Source organism: Myotis nattereri, assembly GCF_964212035.1.
Source record: "Myotis nattereri genome assembly, chromosome: 6".
Lineage (NCBI taxonomy): Eukaryota > Metazoa > Chordata > Mammalia > Chiroptera > Vespertilionidae > Myotis > Myotis nattereri.
In genome coordinates, this window is record NC_138081.1 from 80,753,392 (window position 1) to 80,766,733 (window position 13,342).

The window sequence follows — 13,342 nt, forward strand, 5'->3', positions numbered from 1 at the left end:
AGAGAGAGAGAGAGACATCAATCGGCTGCCTCTCATACATGCCTGACTGGGGTTGGGACCTGCATTCTTTGGTATATGGGAAGATGCTCCAACCAACCGAGTCACCTGGCCAGGTCTGACAACAATCTTAAACTCAGCTAATATCAATGGTGAATTGTGGCACTAAAATAAACTTTTTAAAAGACAAATTACCAATAATCAGAACCAAACTAGAGAGCAGACCAAAATATGTTTCTATTCCCTCAGCTGGGAAAGATATTATCTATACTAATAAAAGAGTAATATGCTAATTAGACCAGGAGACCTTCCAGAGACCTTCTGGACATCTTTCTGGACAAAGCCAGGGGCTTGGGCAGCCTTCAAACCACCCCCAAACAGCCCTCAGCACCTCGCCCAGGCTGTCCACGCCTCCCAGCAGGGACCCCCACCCCGATGGGGGCGTGGACAGCCTGCAAACTGCCCCAGGCCCCTCGCCCAGGCTAGCCCCACCCCTCAGGAGGACCCCACCATGATCCAGGACCCTCTTCAAGGCAGACCAGCCAATCCCCACCCATGTACCAGGCCTTTATCTATACTAAACTAATAAAAGGGTAATAGGCTAGTTAGATTGGGAGACCTTTCAGACGTCCTTCTGGACAAAGCCATGGTGGCTGGTGGGGCTGAGGCAGAGGCAGTTAGGTGCGATCAGGCCAGGAGGGGAGGGCTGTTGGGGGTGATCAGGCTGGTGGGAGGGGCAGTTGAGGGTGAAAAGGCCAGCGTGGGAAGAAGTTGGGAGTGAGCAGACTGGCAGGCAGAGTGGTTAGGGGCGATCAGGCAGTCAGGAAGGTGAGTGGTTAGGAGCCAGCAGTCCCTAACCACTCACCTTCCTGAAGGTTGTGAGAAGGATGTCTGACTGCCAGTTTAGGTCCTATCCCACAGGTATGGGGCCTAAACTGGCAGTCGGACATCCCTGAAGGGGTCCCAGATTGGAGAGGGTGCAGGCCGGGCTGAGGGACACCTCCCCGCCCGGTGTGCACAAATTTCGTGCACTGAGCCACTAATATAATTATAATCGTTGCACATTTTAGTTCTTCTGCTTGGACTGCCTTCCAACATGGAACCCTGTCTTTCCAACACACATGAATATGCTTTTTACATGCTTGGCTTCTTCTCATTTTTAGGTGTCAGTGTAAGGGTCACCTGCTAGAAGAGCTTTCCGTGAGCACTCATTCTAAAATTAGTTCCCACTGGCTTCTCACTGCTTTAGTCTGTTTCCTTATAGCACTTATTACAAGGTTTATATTATTTTATTTACTGCTCTGCTTACCTGTCTCTTTCACAATAATGGAAGTGATGAAGGATTCCATCTGACTTATTCAACATAAAGTCTCCAGCATCTTGCTAGATAAAAGAAGAGTGACAAACTTTTCTTTTTCTTATTTTAAATAGCCATATCTAGTTATCCGAGTCTGGAATTAATCAAGATTAAGTTATTTGAAAATGAGAGAGTGGCATAGTGGCAGAGAAAAGGGGAAAAGACAGAGTAAGAGAAAAGGATGGAAGAGGCTTTTATAATAAATATTAATATTAAAAAATCACTTATGAGAATCATAATGTTTGATCTAGAAAGCATCAAAATTAGTATATGAATTTAAAAATTTTTTTTATTGATTTCACAGAGGAAGGGAGAGGGAGAGAGATAGAAACATCAATGATAAGAGAGAATCATTGATTGGCTGCCTCCTGCAAGCCTCACACTGGGGATTGAGCCCACAACTCAGGCACGTGCCCTGATCAGGAATTGAACTATGACCTCCTCATTCATAGGTCGACACTCAGCCACTGAGCCATGCCGCCTGGGTAATATATGAGTTTTATATGGTTTATTCTATTTGCATGGGAACAAAATCTTGTCTAGTTCTATAGAGATGGCTGTGATACTAGTGACTATATTCCACTTGTATGTATTTATAAAGAGTTGGCAGACAATGAGAAAGAGGTTACTAGGTTATTATTCACTCTTGAGAGATATTTTTATTTAGTGTCTGTCTTATTGCCATGAGGAAAAGTAGTTTTATTAATCGTTCAGAAATACATTTGACTGTGTCAATTATAGCCCTTTCATTAAGAAAATTAGATTTTTTTTTTCATATTTGCACTATGTGGACTGCAATAAACACTACAAACCAAACATTTTGAGCAGACACTCAGCCTTTAAATTATGGAGCAATTTAGATTGATTTACCAGGTAGAGGAGGTTGTTTAGAAGCAGGAGAGAAAGAAGAATTTCAACAACTCATTATCATTTAATCAATGAGTAAATATATATTTTTTAGTTGTAGTGATAAAACTTTCATTTCAAAACCAGTACTCGGTTTTGAAGCTCATTTATCATCTGTCTCTTTGAAAGGATTCTAAGAGACGCCACATAATTCTTACAATCTCTTTGGGAATATCAAAAAGCTCTAGTTGCAACATGTCAGTTCTCTTTTTTTTTTCAGTGTCTGTTTCTGTTGTTACATATTTTATTAAGTATGATGCTTTCGTTCATCTAATCATTTCTGTAGGAGTCCAGGTTTTAGATTTCCCTATTTGGGTTTGGGTTACCGTTCTTTCTTCTTCCCAAATCCCTTACGGCCAAGTTCAAGTCTATGATACTGTAATCGATAAGAAATATATAGTTGGTCTTTCCTCTGATTTCTGGCACAGAGCTCTGAAACTACTGGGATTTCCTAAGTGATGAGAGTGATAAAGGTGTCTCTTGTCATGTTAATATAGCAACTTTTGGCAAGCTCTTAGGTAACCTCAGGATGGGGGCTCTTTGCCAGGAGACCCAACCAGGTGCTTAGAAGGTTGGTACCTTTAGTCTTCCCCCCATTCCTCCCACCTGCAACCACCCCTTGACCTCCAAGGAGGGTAGAGGCATTGGTGGTTGAACCAATCACCAATGGCTAATGATTTAATCAGTGATGTTTATATAATGAAGCCTCATGAAAGGATGGGTTTCAGAGAGCTTCCCGGTTGGTGAACATGTGGAGATTGGAGCAGAGTGGTCCCCTTGGAGAAGGCATGGAAGCTCTGTGCCCTTTTAGAATAAACCAGTAATCTAGGAAGTAAAATGTTTCTGTATGTTCTGCAAGTTGCTCTAGCAAATTAATCAAACCCAAGAGGGAGGTGATTGAAACCTCTGATCTATAGCCTGTCGGTCAGAAGCACAGGTGACAACGGGGACTTGGGACTTGGTGGTTGGTGTCTGAAGTGGGTAGGGGGCTGTCTTGTAGGACTGACCTTTTAACCTGGGGACTCTGACGCTTTCCCAGGGAGATAATATCAGAATTGCATTGACTTGTAGGACACCCAGCGGATTGCAGTAATTGCTTGGGGCGTGGGAGGAGAAAACCCACACATTGGAATTGGGTACAGAATCATTGTTGGCAATCAGCCCCCACCAGGGACTCAAAACTTCTCCCGACCCCACAGTACCCCTTATCCCCTGAGCGTCCATGCACCCTGGATTTAGCACGGGCATTGTCTTGTTTTGTCTTCCTGCCATGCTCCAGTACAATAGCTGTTTGGGTTTTTGTGTAGACAGTTTCCTTCTTCTCCAGGATTGCTCTCTCCTCTCAGGCCCTGGGGAGCATTGTGTGCAGGTACATCAGTACCACCTGGTCCTCCCCGCGGCCATCCTAATTTGATCACAAGAGGTCAACACCTGATTTATGCCCAGACAATCCTGCTTTCTTTCCAGGGAATTAAAAATGTGGATTGACAGCAGCAATCCTCCCCTTCTGTGGGTTTCTTGAAAATAACTTTTCTAATCAGAGGTTGTCTAGTTACATGCAGCCATAGCAGGGAATTCCATCTGGAGAGAGAGAAGACTGACGCAGCAACACAGTAGAAACAGAGATGCAGGCAGAATAGTTGCTGGGGAAACCTCCTAGCTTTCAGTCCTTGGTTACATGTCCTTATGAGGTCAGGCTTCTGTTCTTTCCATAGGTTCCACAAAACCCTACTATTCTGATAATATACACCTTTTTGCTGCTTGGGTGGTTTTACCTATATGTTAAAGAAACTGGGATAAGATATATGTTTCCCATTTCAGCAGTGCCTGTGCATTTTAGGATTTAGAAATATTTATGGAAAGAAAGGGCAAGAATGATAGCTTTCACCTCTCTTCTCAATGAGAACAGCCCTGGACTCACAATAACTACTTTTTAACCCAAACTTAATCCTGCAAGTTTCATTTTTTTAAAAGTAATATAAGTGTAAGGAAAATAATCATGTAAGACTTTACTTGCAGAAAGTATTGAGTCTAATTTGAATGTCTCCAGTTTAGAATTCATGATTCCAGGACTCCCTGGCTAGATGACTCTGGGCATATCAATTATTTTAAGCATTTGTTTTTTCACATATAAAATGGAGATGATAAGGGTGCTGCCCTAAGAGCTATTGAGAGGATTAGCATGGAGATTGTGCTTTTAGAGCCTATACTTGGAGCATCTATCACTGAGAACTGAGCGTTACAAGCTAGAGGAAGCCTTAATATTGTCTTTAACAACAAAAGAATGATCCTGGTGCGTGTAGTGGAATGAGCCGGAGTTATGACAGCCTTCAGATGAGGTTTCACTCATGGAAGCTATGGGTTCTCCACTCTGCTTTTTGCAATGTCAGCTTCATCCTCTGGTTCCATTTTGAGGTCCCTTGGCAGATCCGGGCTCTCCCCACGTAGTAGCAAATTGGATGCAATAGTCCCAGCTGTCACATCCTTATGTACACTGTGCCTAACGCCAGAGAGAAGCGTGTCTTTTCAGAGAGGCCTATCAGGAAACTAATTAGTTCTGATTGGGTTCCTTATCATCCCGGCCACTGTAGGCTGGAGGATGGGGTGTGATTTACTCATGAAATTGTCAGCACCCTTTTCCTCAGCAGGGATAGTGGGAACGGAAGGGTTAGTCCCAAAGAAAATGTAGGGGATTCTTCCCAGAACCAAGGGAAATAGATGTGGGCAGATGCTTTCTACAGCTTAATACACTTAATAAGTATACAGCTATTTTATTTTAGGATATATTTTAAAACCTACCCAAAATAGGGCATATTATCTTCCTCAATAGTTTATTATGCTTGAGCACATACGATTGTTACATAAACTTTCATTAATTCAAATTTTTAGAAATAAATCCTAAGAAATATTTTATTCTTAACTCTCGATCTTTTTCTGTCTTTCCCTCTCTTTTTTTTCCTCCCCTGCCTCCCTTTCTCTATTTCCATCTGCTTATGTAGAAAGAGATTAGCTGGCCTATCCTATACCTCTTGGAAGACTCATGAAGCATAATTTATATATTTAAATACAATCTTTGATGGTTCTAAGACTCGGAACATTCTCAATAGGTTTGCTAATGCAAAATATATCTCAATGACACATGGTGTCCTAACATTCGTAGCCTCTCTTTGGCGAGCTTTGCTATGGGGCTCATATTTGTTCATCATGTGTCAGTATGTCTGGCTTGTCTTTCTCCACCAGCAGTCAACTGTTTCTAATGCTGATATTTCAGTTTTAGGAGTGATCGGCCATCGCCCTGAAGTGCCCATTGGGACATCGCTGATGAGTTCTGTGAAGTCTGCACAGTTTGCATTTTAAGCCAGCCAACCCAAGACATAGCCACCCAATTTGGTGTAAGTCTCTTTAGATATTTCTTTTGTGATTTTTTAAGCAGTAAATAATTTTATTTCAATTATATGTAAGAGAATGAATTTTATTAGAAATATTATATAAACAAATTATATAAAATTTGACATTAAATAATAGGCTGACCTATTTTTTTTTTTACTTAAAATCATTGTTTTGTGTTATGTAATTCAAAAGTAAAGAAATGATTAAAAAATTCTCTCTATGTTCTTATGATTATGTATTACTATCTGAAAGTTTGAATGTCAAAAGTTCATTGTAAAGTAATATAAAAATCCGTCGTGTATTTGGCCACAAATAATCTGTTCCTACATTACCAAACAGGTAAGACAATTTATATATGTGCTTGTAAAAGCTGAGACTGAGTTATCAAGAGAGAGTAATTCTCAATAAAAAGTGAAGTAAAAAGCAATAATTCTTTTCTTAAGCTTTTAAACATTATTTAAACTACTTGAAGTAATATTTACTTTATAAGAAATGTAGCAATGGGAACATAGGATTAGGAAATGGAAAAAATTCAATCATAAGTGAACAAATTGTGTGACCTGGATTTTAGTTTTAAATTAAGCTGGGAAAATTCAACTGGCTCCTTGCTCCCCTTCTCCTCTGCTAAAGTTTAGTTAGTTTTCAAAAGGTTAAATACTGACTCTCAGGCAAATATAATCCGAGCACATTTCAAAGATTTTATTTAATTTATTGAGAGAACCAAGAAGATGTTAAACTGGTCTAAAGAGCATTTGAGAAGCTATACACTTGCATACACATGCACGGCTATTAGGATAATATTTCTGATGGATACAAGTTGTTACTTTTGGGGTTATCTCTTCCACTAGACAGAAATTATTTACATTTCTACTAGACAAAAGTCTGCAAGATACCTTTGACCCTGCAGAGTTGTAAAACAGCCCAGTCAATAGAAAGTCAGGCCAGTACTGCACCAAAAGAACATCCAACAATTTCTTTTGGCCATTTTCAAGTTCTGAATAATTTTTCTGACACCTGCATTCTTAATACTTTTAAAGTTACAGTGTCCACAGTCCTCTATGCTCACTTCCTTAGTGATCTCATTCAGCCTTGTAGCTATAAATAACAGCAACATTTTGATGACTCTCATACTAACATCTGTAGTTCAGACCTCTTTCCCTGAACTCTGAGAGTCCTATATCCAATGGCCAACACTACAGTGCACTTAGATATCTAATGGCAAATTTAAATTCAACATGTCTACAAGTACACTCCTGGTTTTCCCTTCTATACAAAGTCTCATCCACCTCCATCCTCTATCCCAGAATATTGGCTACTCTATTCTTTTAGATCATCAGAAGTTATCAGTACCTTATTTTTTCATACTCCACAGGCAATCCTTTAGGAAACATTAATCTACCTTCAAAACATATCAGAATCTAATTACTTGTCACTACCTCTACTGCTACCACCTCTTTTATCATTAAGCATGTCCCCCCAGGAGGACTGAGCTCCAGGTAGTCAACTTTCCTGAATAAAGCAGGCTTTGATCTATCCAAGGGTAAATGAGTAGTTCTCTAAGCCTTAATATACAAACAGCTCTCCAGAAAATCCATTCTTACTGAAGAGTTCAATAAGTAGTGTTATTAAGTGACACGTTATTTCTTTGATTTATAATTGCTGTGTAGCTATTCCTAATATCCCCAAGCACATATAAAACAACTTCCTCTGTTTAAATACATTGTGAATATTGTTTTACTTTTTCTATTCATTGACATAAGTGGTAATGGTCATTAGTTAAAATAAAAATAATATCTCTGATGTACATGTCACTCTTCAGAGAAATGTGCTGATAGTATATGTATAATTGATTGATCTATTTTTTTTTTTATGCAGAAAGGCTCTATGTTAACTTGGTAGAACTGCCATAGCAAAGTAACACAGACTGGGTGGCTTAAACAACATAAATTGATTTTTCACAATTCCTGGAGGCTAGAAGTCTGAGTTCAAGATGTCAGCAGGGTTGCTTTGTTCCAGAGGCCTCTCTCCTTGGCTTGTAGATGGGCACCTTCTCTCTGAGTTTTTACATTGTCTTTTCTCTATGCCTCTCTCTGTGTCATGATCTCTTTTTATTTTTATTTTGTTAATCCTCACCTGAGGATATTTTTTTCCATTTATTTTGAGAAAGGAAGAGAAGGACCAGGGTGGGGTGAGGGGTAGAAAGAGAGAGAGAGAGAGAGGTGAGAGAGACACATCGATTTATTGCCTCCCGCACGTGCCCAAACCGGGTCTAAACCTGCAAACCAGGTATGTACCTTTGACAAGAATCGAACCCAAGACCCTTGGTGTGCAGTCGACACCCTAACCACCGAGCAACACTGGCCAGGGCCTGATCTCTTTTTATAAGGACATCAGTGGTGTTGGATTATGACCAACCCATAGCACTTCATTTTACTCTAATTACCTCTTTAACGTCCCTATCTCCAAATACAGTCACATTCTGAGGTACTGGGAGGTGGGAACTTCAACGTATGAATTTTGAAGGAACATCATTCATGCTATGCCACCACCCTGCATATCAAGATTTTCAAAATAATGGAATTCAGGGCCCAGCCTGTGCATCCCTTCCCCTTGGGTGCCCTTTGGGTCTCAGGTATCTAATACCAGTCAAGCAAATGACTATAGGACATGTGTTTGTATCTCTCTCTTGATTCAACAGAGAAGAAAAGATATTGAAAAACAGATAAAAGCTACATCAGCAAGAAGTCATATCCTTAGCAAGTGGCTGTGAAAAAGACTACTTTGTGCTTGCAAAAATTCACTATTGTGTTTTGTTTTCATGTTAATTATAGAAATCGATTTTATATATAAAACTAGTAGCCCTGCGAATGAATCCCTGCGCCAGTAGCTCGCTGCCGGCTGCCCCGCCCCCCTGTAGCTCCCCCCCCACCCCCAACTTGCTGCCCTGCCCCCTCCTGTAGCTCTCCAATGCCACTTGTAGCTCACTGCCCCACCCTCCTGCTGATCCTCGATCCAGTTGTTATGTGGTCGGTCATTACGCTTCATGATGTAATGACCATTTGCATATTACATCTTTATTATATAGGATAATTCAGGAAATAACTCACTTAAAATAAAGAGATTTGAAACTTGTCAAACTCGTCTTTTCTTCTGTTATTAAGCAGGAAAGTTAGAAGGATTCTGTAGTTGGGGACAATAGGCTAAACTGAAGAAAGAGAAAGTAGTTATGATTTATAAAACCACTAATGGAAGTTTTAAGTGCCTGGCAGTATTCTGGTGATTTGGGGCTAAAATCTGTTCTGTTTCTTATTTTCCTTTATCAGTGGTGCTCACCATGGTAACTTCAACAAAACTCTCCTTGCAAATGTTTTTCTCCCAAAGTACAAAGCATCTTCTTAAAGAAGGCTGACAACCTGGGAGGAGTGGGTGTTTGGGAATTAAATGAAAAAAGTATTCTGCTTTCTTCATGATTGCTGTGGGTGGCAGGAGATGAAGAGATTATTGAGGAGATAAGATTGGGTGAAAGAAACAGTTAATGTTGTTTTGAGATAAAAATTAATCTAATTTTTGAGGTAGAAAATTAATTTAAAATATGCTAGAGAAACTTTTCTCTTTCATTAAATTTCCACTTTGGAGTATGGATTGGTATGGGACAAACTTAGCCAAAACTGGATTCAATTAATTCTGCTTGGGTTTAGATCGACCTTCCCAGGTCTACCTGGAAACATAACTAATTTGGGACTTTGAGCACACCATCAAATCTCCCTAGGCTCCTTGTAGCTTCTCCCCCTAAAGCAGTGGTTCTCAACCTTCTGGCCCTTTAAATACAGTTCGTCATGTTGTGACCCAACCATAATATTATTTTCATTGCTACTTCATAACTGTGATGTTGCTACTGTTATGCATCGTAATGTAAATATCTGATATGCAGGATAGTCTTAGGCGACCCCTGTGAAAGGGTCGTTCGACCGCCAAAGGGGTCGCGACCCACAGGTTGAGAACCGCTGCCCTAAAGCAAGGAGGCAGTAGAAGCCCAGGAGTTCTGAGCCTTCGTCACACATTAGAATCGACTGGAGTTGTTCAGAAAATGCCAAAGGCAGAACCCTACCCAGAGATTATACTTTAAGGTCTGGAGTAATATTCAGATATAATATTTTATTCTATTTTTTTTTCCTAAGCTCCCAAGGCAATTTTTAATGTCTAGCTAGGGTTGAGTCACTGAATTTATTGATCTAAAGGACCCTTCCGACTCTACCATTCCAAGGCACTTACCTACAAATTGACTTCAGCTGGGCTTAACTCTGATAGGCATGCCAATTAAGTACCCTGGCTTTCAATTTACCTTTCCGTTCAGGATTCAGGAAAGAAAGGCATTAGCTTTTAATTTAGGAACCTAGCCTCTTTATTCCTGTTTATCCACTCATTATCCAGAATAAGCCCAAGTCATGCCAATGTTCAGTGCAGAAGTAATGCCTTCCCTTTCAAAACACATTGGTTTTCAAAGAGTTTTATTAGTTAAAAGTTATCCAGAAAGCATTAACTAGAATATATATATATAGTGTGTGTGTGTGTGTGTGTGTGTGTGTGTGTAAATAGCCAAGACAAAGTCAAGACAAAGTTAACAGTAGGATGCTCTAATGACTACAACTCTTCATTGGCACAGTATATAATTTTTCTCATTAGAACAGTGGTTCTTGTCCCTTATGGAATCCTAGAATTACGTAGGAAGCCTTTTAAAAACTCTTCATGCCCTGGAAACATCCTGGCCTAGACCAAATCAGTCTCTGGACTGGGCACTAGTTTGTTTTGTTTTTTTAAGCTCCCCAGGTAATTCCAAAATGGAGCCTGGTTGAGAACTGCTTGGTATAGAATGCAGCTGTGTGGACAAATTACACCAAGCAGCCAGCCAGTGAGAAATGCTAACAGTGTGGTAGCCATTGCCTTGATTAGAAACAGCACCTTCCTTCCCACTGAAAATCATTCTTTTTTTTTTTTTTGCTAAAATTACCATTGTGAGGGAAGTTGTTCTTTTAACTATTCTGCATTACTAGACCACAACTATTTCTATGGAAGATGGAAAATGAAATGTTTCCTTCTTAAGATACCGAATAAGATGGAGGCCAGTCTTCTCACAGAACCCTTTGAAGATAATTGAAATATTGGGTAAAATAAACACCAACCACAGAAATTATATTAGGGAATAAAATTTTTAGGTTATATTTCAACAAAAATGTTTCAGTGATATGTGCCTTTTAAGTTACTGGTTTATTATTTACTGGTAAGTGAACAATTCATTTTAGTATTATATCTTTACACCTATTGTAGAGTATTATATTCACTGAAAACATAGAGCCCAAAGCTCTAAGTTAATACTGTTATGTAAGATGTGTGCTTAATTGTCATTCTGGAGCTTGGTTCTGGTATCTACCCAAAGCCTATAAATCATTCTCAAACAAGAAAATCAAGTAATTAAGCTCTCTGGCCTGAATCTGATCTATATTTTCTACCTTCAGACTAAAAAGGTATGCACTTATAGAGCTAGTTAAACTCTCTTTTAATGAACCTGGATCAGAGAAATGATTCGCTAATGCTTTCACAAACAGAGGGAGTATGGGAGCTGATTTCCTTCCAATCAAACATGCCAAATCCACTGTTGTTTCAGTGGTCTGGACAGAAAGCCAAAGCTGACATACATGGAAAAGGATGATAAAAATATTAATAGAAGTTAGTAAAAAAAAAAAAAAAAAGGCACCTTCACAAATTACATTTGAGCTCTTCTTGAGATGACTCTAGGGCAGTGGTTCTCAATCTGTGGGTCGCGACCCCTTTGGCGGTCAAACGACCCTTTCACAGGGGTCACCTAAGACCATCCTGCATATCAGATATTTACATTACGATTCATAACAGTAGAAACATTACAGTTATGAAGTAGCAACGAAAATAATTTTATGGTTGAGTTACAACATGAGGAACTGTATTTAAAGGGCCAGAAGGTTGAGAACCACTGCTCTAGGGCATGTTGCAAATTCAACAGTTTATGGTCAGTTGCCTTTTACCCTTAAAAATCACACAAAATGCCCAGCCGGTGTGGCTCAGTGGTTGAGCGTCAACCCATGAACCAAGAGGTCACCTGATCAATTCCCCATCAGGGCACATGCCTGGGCTGGATCCCCAATAATGGGAGTGTAGGAGGCAGCCAATCGATGTTTCTCTCATCTATGTTTCTCCCTCTCTTTCCCTTCCCCTTCCTCTCTCTCTAAAATCAATAAAAACATATTTAAAAAATCACACAAAACAAGCGATTATTTAGAATGAAATGGTTGGTTTAATATTCTTGAGAAAGAACTGGAATTAAAATTCAGTCTTGGATCTGAATTAGCACCATCTGAATACAGAAATAATTCAAAATACATGCACAGATTAGTTTTTGTAACATACACAGGTAAAATATATTTGTTTTACTTGATATACTTGTTTTGAAGAATCCTTCTGGGGGGTTAAACGTATTTTTGTTATTAAGCTGGGCATGACACGGGTTGAACGCCCCTGAGTTCCAGGGCCTTCACAAAATTAACTTCCAGCGGCTTGCCCGTGCCTTTGGTGAGCTTCAGGGATCGGATGCAACCTCTGAATGGAACGTTGATTGTGAGGCCAAACTGGTTAAGGCCATCTGAAAAGCAAAGCAAAGAGAGCGCAGTTTTGAAATGCAGCCACTATACGGAAGAGCATGTTTCAAAGTCAACTGCTGGTTTGAGATTAAATTGGAAGGTTTTTATGCAAACTTAGTGATTCTTAGCTTTACTAAGAGTTAAACTTGTAGAGAAATATTAGCTTTTTATGGTAATATACTAGAAACCCGGTGCATTGATTTGTGTACCAGTGGGGTCTCTCAGCCTGGCCTGCGCAGGCTGAAACCGGTTCTCCGACATCCCCCGAAGGGTCCCGGATTGCAAGAGGGTGGTTCTCGGGTGACGCACCCCAGAATCAGGCTCCCTTCTCTCTGGTTCCAGGTGCGTCACCTGAGAACCACATCTGCCAAGTCACTGCAGCTCAGCAGCTCCTGCGTTGAGCATCTGCCCCTTGGTGGTCAGTGCGTGTCATAGCTACTCAAATGGTCAGACAGTTGCTTAGGCTTATATTTATATAGAGATTCTAAAATTTGGAGGCACACACTTAAAGACATCAAACAAATCATTTGGTTTAGAATGAACACTTTTACAGTTATGGCATAATTATTAAATTTATTGAATAAAACAAAGCCATGGATCAAGTACTTTACTGAATTCAGACATGGGCTTTTAGTGGTGACTTATTCCATTCTTACATTGTAAAGATAAAATTCGAAAGGTAAAATTGGTTGAAAACTTATGCAAAATCTTCCTCTCATTAGGGAGAGACTCCTGTCTCTCAGCAGGCCTACTAGGTGCTAACCAGGATATCATTTCATAAGCTGTGAATGAAGAAAAATATTGTCTTCTTTATACTATCTCAGGGCTTATCCTGATTGAAGCAGAAGTAGGTCTTGTTAAAACCTACTTGTTAACACAGAAGCCACTTTGGAAAGAGGCGCTCTGAATTGGTACTCATTAGAATCCTGTAGCTTTTCCTCAGCCAACCACTGCTGAATATACATGTTGCTTGTTTTGCTAAGCAGAGGAGTTTAACGATAAATGGGGACAAAAGCTTACTGCC

General features: G+C 40.0%; 1 protein-coding gene across 2 annotated transcripts in view; it reads right to left on the reverse strand.

The window, feature by feature from the left end:
• Positions 1-10,647: 10,647 nt before the first annotated feature.
• Positions 10,648-13,342, reverse strand: part of LAMA2 (laminin subunit alpha 2) — a 478,805-nt gene continuing 476,110 nt past the window's right edge. For both annotated transcript variants that reach the window (XM_081094172.1, XM_081094171.1), the window contains one exon: positions 10,648-12,320. In XM_081094172.1, coding sequence (XP_080950298.1) covers positions 12,166-12,320 — 155 coding nt within the window. In that variant the 3' untranslated portion in view covers positions 10,648-12,165. The remainder of the gene's footprint in view (positions 12,321-13,342) is intronic.